The 12,837-nt window shown below is 43.7% G+C and overlaps 1 protein-coding gene across 3 annotated transcripts in view; it reads right to left on the bottom strand.

Moving 5' to 3' along the window:
* SCFD2 (sec1 family domain containing 2) overlaps positions 1-12,837 on the bottom strand; it is a 402,102-nt gene that overhangs the window by 33,464 nt on the left and 355,801 nt on the right. For all 3 annotated transcript variants that reach the window (XM_082462256.1, XM_082462259.1, XM_082462258.1), the window contains exon 6: positions 4,820-4,965. In XM_082462256.1, the coding sequence (XP_082318382.1) occupies positions 4,820-4,965 (146 nt within the window). The remainder of the gene's footprint in view (positions 1-4,819; positions 4,966-12,837) is intronic.

Raw genomic sequence — 12,837 nt, 5'->3', positions numbered from 1 at the left:
ACAGACTGTTCAGAGTGCATATTTCACCGGGCACAAGATGAATCAGGCCTCCTTGGGCCCTGCTGGTTCTAAAGGCTCTGGTTCAACGTGCCGGAGGCACAGAGGACAGTGTGCATCTGTGGGAAGTTTCCTCCAGGGAAGCCCAGCACTTTGAGACTTCTGCCAAAACCCGTCATGCAAGAGCCGTGCAGTATTTTGTCTGAAAGGGCTCATAAGCTTCTTGCCCTGAGTCATCTGAGAAACAGCAGCACATCAAACACTGACATTTAGGAAGGAGGTTAAGCCTCCCATTAAACTGGAACATTTGTAGTAAGAAATGAAAGCATAAGAAGACTTGCTGCACAGGCAAAACTGGGGCTTATGTTTCCGGTCAACAGAGTCTACGGACAAACATGACTTTTCCAAACAAACGGGTGTCAGCAGTAGACTCTGACCATATGCCACAGCTAACAGGACAGTCAGCTTGAGAATGACTCCCTTTCTGTGTAGCCCATCTCCTAATAAAGGAAATGACGAAATGCTATGAAAGAGGACAAAGAGAAGGTCTATTTTGTCCTTTACTACAACTGTTAGAGACAACGCTTACACAGCGCTGTCTGTGTGTCAGCTCCTATCCTGAGAGCTTTATATATATTATTCAGAGCACATTTATGAAGGACCTACTACTGTTAGCTCCTGCTTACATAAGAGGAACTAGGCACAGAGAGGTGAAGTAATCTGCCTAAGGTTGCACAGTTAGTAGGGAGCAGAGCTGGGCTATGAACCCAAATGTTGCTGTTAACGTACATGCTAACCTCCCTCTCACTAAGAATTAAGAACATAAGAAATGCCTTTCTGGATAAGACCCACAGTCCCGGATCCACCCATCCATCCATCTATCCACGCCCCCCTAGGTGGCAAGCATTGCACTGGGCTCTGCATTTACCGTGGTGAGCAAACGCAGAAGCTGTTTCCAGCTTTGGCGGTGTGTTCTTCAAATAAAGAGCTTCAGTGGCAGCCTCATGACCCCCATCATGCTCACTCCCCTGGCTGTGGCAGAGGTACTAGTTCCCCTGCAGGGCCACGTGTGTGGTGATGTTCTGGGCTCACTTCTGGAGACCTAGTCTAGATCCCACTCCTCTAGCTCTTTCAAGATTTTATATGTACTTAATTTCTTGTATGGAATCATGTTCTCCTTAAAATGACGAGAGTGGTGTCTGCTTTCTGCATCTGAGCTGTGACGGACACATTTTCCTAAAGGGCTAAAGGATGAAGGTTAAATAAGAAGTGCCTCAAGCTAGGAGGGGAAACAGGAGTGGCTCTAAGAGTCAACTCATTTGCAGCGGAGAAGGAGAGGGGTACCCTGGGAGGGAGGCTGGGGCTGGTAGGGGCCCTGAGATCCAGGGGAGAGAGCCTGATACACAGCACTGGTCAGAGCAGAGGCAGAAGTCCCCAGGCAGACCTGGTCTAGTGCTTTTCTGGGTGTCCCAGGGAGCCCAGGACATCCCAGATAGATTCTGTGTAGGAACAGCATGGAGCTAGATATAAAGCACAATTTTTTCCTGGAGCTGAGGAACAAATTGGGAGAAGGGATGGACAGAAAGTTGCCCAGCCAAGGTCCATCTTCAAAGCTAAACACAGCTGGACTCTGTGTCTACTCTGGACATTTGTTGTTTTCTACCTATACACATTTTTGTCCCAACAAATCCTCCAACATATGATAAAAATACATGTAGCACATTTAAGATGCACCCAACAAATATTTATCAAGTATCCACTATGTGCAAGATACCACTCTAGGCACAGAAAATATGGCAGTGGACAAACCAGATCAAAATCCCTGTCCTCAAGGGGCTTCCATCTGTGATTGAAAACTTCTTTTTTTTTTTTTAATAGATCTATTTATGTATGTATGTATGTATGTATTTATTTATTTGGCTGCATTGGGTCTTTGTTGCTGTGCGTGGGCTTTCTCTAGCTGCAGCAAGTGGGAGCTACTCTTCGTTGTGGTGCGCGAGCATCTCATTGCGGTGGCTTCTCGTTGCAGAGCACGGGCTCTAGGCATGTGGACTTCAGTAGCTGTGGCACATGGGCTCAGTAGTTGTGGCGCGTGGGCTCTAGAGCGCAGGCTCAGTAGTTGTGGCGTGTGAGCTCAGCTGCTACGCAGCATGTGGGATCTTCCCAGACCAGGGTTCAAACCCGTGTCCCCTGCATTGGCAGGTGGATTCTTTTTTTTTTTTTTTTCATTTTATCATCTTTGCAATCCTTGTTTTTTTTTCCCTCCAGGACTCTTTTGGGGTTTGGGATCATTTTTATTTATTTTTATTATTAATTAATTAATTAATTTATTTTTGGCTGTGTTGGGTCTTCGTTTCTGTGTGAGGGCTTTCTCTAGTTGTGGCGAGCGGGGGCCCCTCTTCATTGCGGTGCGTGGGCCTCTCACTGTCGCGGCCTCTCTTGTTGGGGGGCACAGGCTCTAGACGCACAGGCTCACTAGTTGTGGCTCACGGGCCCAGTTGCTCCACGGCATGTGGGATCTTCCCAGACCAGGGCTCGAATCCGTGTCCCCTGCATTAGCAGGCAGATTCTCAACCACTGCGCCACCAGGGAAGTCCTGAAAACTTCTTTAAGTTCAAAAAGTGTTGAAAAACGCAAACAGGTAAAAATTATCCATAATCCCATCAAAAATTCTTCCTCTACATATAAAGCAAGAAGCCAGAGTTCCTCCTTGTCCAGCTAACCCTTTCTGTTCCCCGCACATAACCATTATAAAATTTTCCTAAAATGTTAAAGACTTATTAAATATATACACCCATGTACTTTTTATTTTTAAACAAAAATAGAATAATGCTTTATAGAATGATCTACATCTACACCCAATAGATGTACATCTACACCCAATAGAACATGAACCCCTGTTTTATTCTGAATTCTCCAAGCAGAGCCCAGGACAGGGATCCAAATACAGTCCTTGCCAAGTATATTTAGATCCCACTCATTTTATTGGTTGCACAGCATTTCACTAAGTGTCTGTATAATTATTATTTAATCCCCTCAAGATACACGTATACTCCCTGCCTTGTCCCCACTTCCACTCACTGACATTTAGGATTTTTGGTGAATGAGTTGATGTTATTGACTCACTGTAAGGGAAGTGTATGCAACAAGGGAAAGTTCATTTTCCAAAGGCGATGGCTGCTCAGACAGGGTTCTGAGGTCTGGAGAAACTGTGTTGGTAGCAGGGAGATAAAGTCTAGGAAACTTATCACTGTCCTTGTTATGCCCAAGATTTATAGTTAATACATGTTAATGTGAAGTTGGCCAAATTAGTCACCATGATGATCATAAAACTGAAAAGACCTCATTAATTTAGTGGTTTGTTTTCCCTTTGCCAATGATAGCAGCCACTTGCTTCTCGATATCCTTTGGTCTAAATTTCATCATATATCAACAGTTCTATCACGTCTTCTAGGACCAGTCCTTACTGCCATATTTAAGATTGGTAATTTTTTAATGACAAAACTACAACTGATTAATTATCTGAGTGATTTTATCTGTATTTCGTGGTAGTGATGTTCTCAGATCATTGAACAAAAGATGGGAATTTATGTTACTAAGTTGAGTGCCAATTTCTAAGGTCTTTTGTGTCTTGGTGGGTGATTTCAGTAGCTGAGATCAGTGTTATCGGTCATTATTTCTAGACCCTCCAGGAGAACCGCGGTGCAGCAAGCGGGGAGGTTTTGGATTGGCAGCAAAGACCTGGCGTCAGGCCCTGGCCCACCTGTGTGCCTGCTTCCTGGGTCTCGGGATGAGAATACCTCTCTGGCCTACTTGTCGTGAGGATCAAAGGGAAAACCAAATGTAGGGGACTCTTCAAGTACCAGCTACTATACAAATATATGGGAGGAAGACTCTGGATTTTGCTAGGCTGTAGCAGGTAACCTTAGCTGTTGTCTACACGCCCACCTTAGAGAGTCAGCACCCTCAAGTTGAACCCCTCACTATGTCATAGTCCCCACTAACAGCTCATTCAACTCTCCAAAAAGCCTTAGCAAATGGAGCGAATTTTACTGACTATTTCATGGGGAGATGGAAGAGAAGATTCCTTCACACACTCCACAGCAAAACCTAATGATCTTTTCTGTCAGAAACATCTGTTCTTCCTTGAAAGCTCACCTCTGGCCACCAGGAACCTGAGGGTTGTCTCTTCCTTGTCCAACAGAGACTGCCCAGCCTCGATGGCTCCAGCTTTTCTTCACCCCTTCATCTTCCCTTTGGGTCTTTCCGTGCCTCCCCATGCCTCCCCCGCACCTCGCCCCACTGAGTTTTGATAGAGCAATTACCCCTTCAATATTGGATTCTCATACCATCTTCCTATTCCCTGGTCAAAACATCCTTTCAAGGTTCTCCTACTCTCCTAATAAAGTGGTGGGGGCATTTTAAATAACAAACGTTTTTGCTGGCATCAACTTCTTTTTTCCTTGCCATAACATTATTAGGTAATTTTGCTACTCTTAGATCCAGAAACTTGGGCACTAAGGCCACCCCACATCTGGCGCTTAGGGACTTGCTTAAGGTGACAGAACAGCTCTGGAGCAGTTATAAAGCAGCGCTGACCCGTAATCCAGTGCTCATCTCACTGCATCAAGCCTGAAATACAAATAAACTGGGAAGCTTTCAGATTCAGGGGAACCCAGAACTCTGGACTACAAGGGCCTTGGCTTTCATCTTGAACAAATCCTTCATTTTAGAGAGGTTAAAATGGAAACTTTTCTTTCAGTCTCTGAATCCTAAAAACACAACACAGATTAGACAGTTACTTTAAAACATATGTACTTGCCTGGTGGGTATGATTTCCAGGAACATATACAGACTTAAACTGTTTCATGAGATTCCGAGCTCCAGCAATATCCCGAAGCGAAGTAAAGAGTTCATCCACCGCACTTCTGGACTTGTGAAATGTCAGGTTAACTGAAGAGTCACAGCCTGAAACAATCCAGAGATATTTGCTTCGGTGAACAAATCTTTACATTGAGTTTTAATCATGACAGGTTGAGCTCACGTAACATAGTTGTTGTTGTTGTTTTTTAACCCTATTTCCCCCTGGCTGTTCACCAACTGGGCTGTTTCAATCATCCCTGAGCAATGAAACACACTGAGTGTAAATGCCTTTGACAGAAGTAGAACTCAGAATTGCCTGGGATTGTAGCCACTGGCTTCAACCCCTAGACTGCAGAAGTTTCACAAAAAGAAAGCTCCCCAGGGTCTGGTGTCCTCAGAACACAGCTTTGGGAAAATAGGCGACACAAAGGAAAGGACAACACAAAGGAGACACAAAGGAAAACACAACAGAGAGCGGTGATGAACCGCTCTCACTTGAATCCCACCAACAGTTTCCATAAAATAGAACAGCAAGAATGAAAAGATCATAGAGTTGCTCCAATAACAGAACTTGCTGGGATGGGCATCTAATGCGCTAACAAAGCATATGGCGTATTTCAAAAGGCAGCCATTCAAAGCTGATCAAACACAAAGGGGGCCTAATAAGAAGACCGTTCTCGGAAGTGGTTCTATTTCTCTTTGAAACTTATAATAGATGGATTTCTTCTCTGTCTTGTTAGAAGCTCATGCAGAAGAGGAATGATCATGGTAAGTCAGAAGTTCAAAAAATAGAGAAAGATTCAAGATGAGTACTTTTGACTGTTGAAATATTGCAGATACATGAACTCATCAATCCCCATATCACCCTTATGAGACAGGAGCTACTCTTTCCCCCATTTGAAGGATGAGGTAGCTGAGGGCCAGAGAGATTAAGGAACAATCCCATCAGCACACTGTCGATGTTCAGCCCATGTTCGCTCAGTCATTCTGGACTGGTTCACCTGTAGGTATGGGGAACAGTTCTTGTGCCCTCTGCTTCCTGCCTCAAGTACCTGCATGTCTGTCTCTGTGTCTGTCTGTCTCTGTCTCTGTGTATCTCTCCTCCTTTCTGGGGGCTTTCTCTGGTTAGAAGCATGGAAGTCAGCACTCAGAAACAACATAGCTTTCTCATCACTTGGGGGGTACCATTCTGAAATGTGGTCTCCATAGCCTTATGGAGGGGGCAGTAGGACTGAGTCCCAGTTGCCCCCAACAGTAACTCACTCCTGAATGCCTCCTCTACTGGCTTTCCTTCCTCTCCTGTCTCACTTCCCTACGTCCTGACCACACTGCCTAGGACATCTTCTCAAATACAGTACTTGCACCCAAATCCTTGTCTCAGGACACCAGAGCTGCCAGGGTGATTTTAACACAGGCAGCTTGGGTCCAGAGTCTATATTCTTTTTTTCAGAACAGATTTATAGAGATTCAGTTCATATACCACACAGTTAACCCATTTCAAGTGTACAGTTCAATAGCTTTTAGTATATTCACATAGTTGTACAATCATCATTCTTACAATCAACTTTAGAACATTTTTATCACCTCAACAAGAAACTCCATACCTGTTAACTGTCACTCCCCCTTTCCCCCTACCCCCAGACCCTGGCATCACTGATCTGCTTTCTGTCTCTATGGATTTCCCTACTCTGGACATTTCATATAAATGGAATCATAGAATATATGGTCTTTTGTGACTGGCTTCTTTCACTTAGCACAATGTTTTCAGGGCTCATCCAAGTTGTAGTATGCATCAGCACTTAGTTTCTTTTTATTGCTGACTAATAGTCATTGTATAGATATACCACACTTTAAATATCCATTCATTGGTTGATGAACATTTGGGTGTTTCCACATTTTGGCTATTATGAATAATGCTTCTAGTTTTACATGTACAAGTTTTTGTGTGGACATACATTTTCATTTCTCTTGGGTACATATTTAGGAATAGAATTCCTGGGTCATGTGGCAACTCTGTATTTAACCTTTGAGGAATTGCTAGGCTGTTTTTCAAAGTGACAGCACCGTTTTACATTCCCACCCACAGTGTAAGAAGGTTTTCTCTGCTTCCTCAAAAATGCTTGTTATCAACTATCTTCTTGATTGTAGCTCTCCTAGTGGATGTGAAGTGAGAAGATACTTGTTAATTTTGTTAAAGAGAGAAGTTTTTAGGGAGTAGAGGTAGATCCAAACAAGCTTCAACTAAAATGGAGTGTATCTAAAGTATATAGGAACATCCAAAGGAACCCAATGGCAGCAGACACAGTGTGTAGATAGTTGAGCCTGTACTTTCAATAACTGTGGAACACTGTATATAACTCTTAAAGGGAGGGCAAAATTCTGAACTGTTTTTACTCACACTTCTGACACCAAATGTGTGGGCTTTTCCCCCCATACCATCCAATTCTCTAACTCTCCACACATCAACTGAGTGTCCTACAATTCAAATCAATTCTGCCACTAGCTATGTAGAGTTAGTGCAGACCCCACCCAGACTGCCCCCACTTCAGATGCCAAGTTTAAATCCCAGGTTGCCAGTTGAACTCCTGACCTATCAATCAAGGGTTCCCATGACCCCTTCCTCAGGTTCAATGATTTGCTAGAACAGCTCACAGAACTCAGGAAAGTGCTTTACTTACTGGGACCAGTTTATTACAAGGGATGCAACTCAGGAACAGTCAAATGGAAGAGATGCAGAGGGCCAGGTATGGGGGAAGGAGCGCAGGACTTCGATGCCTTTGCCAGGTGCTCCACCTGCCCAGTACCTTAATGTGTTCACCAATCAAGAGGCTCTTCAAACACTACTGTTTAGGAGACTTTATGGAGGTTTCATTACATAGGCACAATTGATTAAATTATTGGCCACTGGTGATTAATGCATCTCTCAGCCCCTCTCTTCCCTCTGGAAGTTGCGGGGTAGGGCTGAAAGTTCCACTACTCTAAACATGCCTTGGTTTTTCTGGCAACCAGCTCCCATCCTGAAGCTATTATTCCCCCAACCACCAATCATCCCATTAGCATACAAGACACTCTCATCATTCTGGAAATTCCAAGGGTTTTAAGAGCTGTGTGCTAGGAACTGTGGACGAAGACCAATATGCATATTTCTTATTGTATCATAAAAATCTTCTGACCAGTCTTTATTTCCTGGTCTCCAGAAATGTCCAACTCACTGTCATTAAAAAAATCAAAAGGGTGGTCAAGCCTAGAGAGAGGAAGCCTCCCCGTGTTCAGTGAACTCCACTGGGGAAGCAGGGATTCGACAGAAAATTCAGGGAGTTCGTGTATACTCTCCAGAATTCTATGCCAAGCTTTGTGTCATTTTCTGAGAAGCATGTCCACAACTTCCTCCTGATTCTTAAAGAGGTTCATAACCAAGAAAAGGTGAGATCCACAGGTCCAGAGCATCTATCGATATCATACCATGCTTGCCCTTGGCATTGCAGCTCAGCTGAGATACATCAATTTGTGCATTAGTCAATAATCAGCCGGAAGAAACCCTGGAAGATTATGGCTTCTCACTGATTCATGTGGCTTCTTTCCTTAAACTCCCAGCCTGAGCCATTTAAAATATGGGAAATTACATCAATTATATCTAAGTGTTGTATACTATGTACTACCACTCCTTTAAATTAAAAATGGCATGAAAACAAGAAGAAAGCATTACTAGTTCTAACACCATGCATAGTGTTTCAATTCTTCTAAAACACAATTCAGCTAATAGGCTAAACTTCTTAAATTTAAACTAATTGTATAGAACAGAAAGATTCATACAAATTTTCATATGGTCTCCTTCAACTTTTTGAAAAGTGAGGGCTGTAATGTTCATCCCTTAGGCTTCTTGGAATAAAATCATCTCCTGGATTATAGAGTACTGAAAATTATAAATTATACATGGAAATTGTAGATTATACATTGGAAGTAGTTTAAGCAAAGGCTGTGTAATTCTGAAGAGTTAGGTCAATTGTGGAGCAGGTTGCTGATAGAAGAAATGTTTACAGATTACAGGTAAATTGAACTCAAAGGAACCCAACAGAAAAATAACACTGTCAAAGAAATTGCTGGAAGAAAAAAAAGTGCAAAATTTACAAATAAACTAAAACCTTCCTGAAAAACAGTCAATTATCTCCATTATTCAAACCAACTGCACAAGAGCAACTTCTGTCCAGTGGGTCTGTCCAGAGATCCTTTCCGATGTGTCTGTTATCCTCAAAGCAAGTCCTCTAAAATGTACATGTTTCTGGGACACCAGGCCAAAGGGGTCTCATCTCTGAGCGTCTTCATAATTATATCAATCTTCACCAAAAGCAGGATTTACATTCACTTACCTAAACCCTATAATGAAAGTCTCACACAAACACACACAGAGAAATGGGGATAAGAGAAGATAAATGACGTGTAAGATCACATCACCATCTCCAGCAAAATGTCCCTCTGATCACAGCCCTGACCTCCTCCATGTACACTGCTTCCCACCATTCAGAATATCTCCTCTGTGAGTGCAGTTCATTCCATATCATGCAGCAATTAATAGCTAAAGGAGATGTGGGTGCAAAAGCTATGAAATGGGATGAATTCATTTTTGGTGTAAAAGCTATAATCACTGAAAGCTCACTGATAGAATCACTTATGCCAGACACTGTTCTAAGAAGTTTATACATATTAGCTCACTTAATCTCCTCAGAAACCCAATGAGGTAGGTACTATTATCACCCCCATTTTGCAGATGGGGAAACTGAGCCATAGAGAGGTTAAGTAACACACGGTCACTCAAGTAGTAAGTGGTAAAGCTAAGATGCAAACTCTTGCAGTCTAACGCCCAAGATGGTCGTGTTAACCACTCTACTCTGCTGTCTTTCATATGTGCTGGAGTCCACATACATAAAAGATCAGTAAAGCACTTAGTTCACCCTTAATATCGAAGAAGTGCTTTTACAATGGAGTGAATGGCAGATGCCTTTCTTCCTGGGAAGATCTGGGCCTGTCCCTGGGGGTAGATGCTAATAGTATGGTTTGCAGTTACACCCCAGGTCCATCTTTTGTGGCCACACAAGGTGTGGGATCTCCCGGGCCTGCTGCACACCCTCCATTGGATCTCTGCCTTGTAAGGCGCTGTATTCAGTTACTTCTAATAAGCCCCAGACAGCCTGTTCCATTAAGCCAGCTTATGAGATAACGGTGTTTTGTAAGGGACCCCTAAGTGTACAATTCCAGTCAATTCTCATTTAATCCACTTAGTTAAATAGATAATAAACCAGAAGCTGATCCTAGCCTTTGGCCAAGCACAATCTGTGTACTTCAGTTGCCTACTCCTTGATAAGGGAGGCCCCCAGTCCCGCAGGGCACCCCTGTGTTCGCCTAAAATAGGGTATGACTCATGCTCCTGCAATTTCTTTCTTTGGAGGGCGTGGGCATCTCTTGGGCAGGGGTCCAGTTACTCCTCGGAGCAACAAAACAGGGCTCCTGTGTCCACATCTGCCCTCCCTCGTCCCCCTCGCCCCCGTCTCCACTTACTGGAGCTGCTTTACTTCGGCAGAGGGAGGACAGCGGTTTCCATGGCTCTGTGCGCTGCAGGGACCCACATTTCCAGCAATAACAAAGGTAAAACGGAGAGAAGGCTGAAGAGCTCAGGGATCTGAAACCGGGCACCTCAGACTGGGACTTGAACCCACGCAGCCGGGATTCAAACCCGGCCAAAACTCAGATTGGGACTCGAACCCAGACCAAACCCACGGTCTTCCAACTGAGATCACACACCTGGTTTCAGGACTTAATGAAGCTCAGGTTCCTGATGTCTCATCACAGAAAGAATTTAGTGAGAGACAAAGTGACGGGTAAGAAGTGGATTTATTTAGAGAGAAACACACTGCACAGACAGAGTGTGGGCCATCTCAGAAGGTGAGAAAGGCACCAGGGTATGGGGGTGTCAGTTTTTAGAGGGGTGGGTAATTTCATAGGCTAATAAGTGGGAGGAGTATTCCAGCTATTTCGGGAAGGGGTGGGGATTTCCAGGAATTGGGCCACCGCCCACTTTTTGATCCTTATGGTCGGCCTTGGAACTGTCATGCTGCCTGTGGTGTGTCATTTAGCTTGCTGATGTGTTACAGTGAACATACACTGAGGCTCAAGGCCTAGTGGAAGTCAACTTGTCCGCCATCTTGGACCCTTTTGGTTCTAATCAGTTTATGTCATGTCCTCAGGCTATGTCATTCTTTCAAAGGTTGTGCCCTGCCCCCTTCCCTCCTGTTTCAGATCCTCCTGGGAGGGCTGAAATAAAGCTGGACTCCTCACTCCCGACTGCCTAGCCCTTCTGTTTGGTTCTCTCATGGAGCAGGCTTGAACCTTTCTGGTGTGTGGGGAACTTTTTCAAAAGAGCCTGGCTTCCAGAAGTTTGGCTTTATTTCTTAGGTATTCAGGAAAATAAAGCATCTTGGATCAGGAGGCTGCCTTATCCAAAGCTTCAGTCTGGATTAGAGATGAAGCACCCTCACCTAAGGCCTTCACACACACACACACACACACACACACACACACACACACACATACACACACACACGTCGAACCTGTATGGCTGGATAAGCTGGGGGACGTGGCTGGAATTGGATTTTAAATGTCTCCCTATTGAGTGACATTATTCTCCTCACAGTTGTAAAAGTCCCTTACATCTGATTGAGAAGAACTAGGGTCAAAGAATATCAGTTGAGCCTGTTCAAGGGGTTCTTTTCTTATCTGGACCCAAGTTACCCAAGGATGGCCTCCTCATCCTTCTTCTGGCCCAGAGATTGAGAACATCAGGTCCATTTTCCAATTTGCATCCCACCCTCCTGTCTCTCAGCAAACCCCTGGCAGCAGGGGACCCATCTCTGTGGGTTCCTGGGGCAGTTAGAGAAAAGGTTGGCTTGGGAGGGCAACGCGGCCAGAAAACAGAAAGGGCAGAGCGCTGGGAAGTCATGACCTCCCTCATCCATCCAGCTGTCCAACATTGCCTTTTCTCTCTTTTCAAACCATTGTTTTAAAGATGGAGTCCTTTTTCATGGCTCTCTATAAAAGGTTGGCAAATGAAAACAAAACCAAACAAAATAAAAAACCAAATAAACCTTAGCAAGTGGTGTCACATCTGAAATCTTTTAGGGAGGTTGACTGTGTAAAACCACTCTTGAGTAGGGAAGTCCTGGTAATATTTATAATAGAAGTCCTCTTTTTCAAATGTGATTGGGACCAATAGGTGATTAGAAGTCATTTAAAGAGGGGGATCATGAAAAATTGATCTCTCCCACACATATACATACACATATATGTGTATTTGTGTGTGTGTATAACTTTGTTTAAAATTAAAACACAAACATCTGTTTATTCACTACTCTTTTGAGAAAAGTCTTTTGTTTGAGTACTATCTGCTGATTAGAGTTCTTTTTTTAAAAAAATTATGTACTGTGTATAATTTCCAATTTTAGTCCATTTAAAGTGGAATAAGAAGTTAGACACCTGTAGCACAATCTGAGAGCAGAATTCTTCTAGATTTTAATGGGTTTTTTTCCATTCAATCTTTCACAATCATCTTGTTCATACCTAATTCAAAGCATGTTTTTTTTTTTTTTAATATTTATTTATTTATTTATTTGGTTGTATGGGGTCTTAGTTGTGGCAGTCCGGTGCCTTAGTTGCAGCTCACGGGCTCCTTAGTTGCAGCAGGCAGGCTTCTTAGTTGTGGCTCCAGGGCTCCCTCGTTGTGGCTTGCCAGCTCCTTAGTTGCAGCACACGGGCTTCTTAGTTGTGGTATGAGAACTCTTAGTTGCGGCATACATGTGGGATCTAGTTCCCCGACCAGGGATCGAACCCGGGCCCCCTGCATTAGGAGCGTGGCGTCCTATCCACTGCACCACCAGGGAAGTCCCCAAAAGCATGTTTAAAATGACTCATCTTTACTGAGTCTTTCAA

This window comes from Balaenoptera physalus, assembly GCF_965194825.1.
Source record: "Balaenoptera physalus genome assembly, chromosome: 5".
NCBI lineage: Eukaryota > Metazoa > Chordata > Mammalia > Artiodactyla > Balaenopteridae > Balaenoptera > Balaenoptera physalus.
This window is presented reverse-complemented; position numbering and strand designations above follow the sequence as displayed.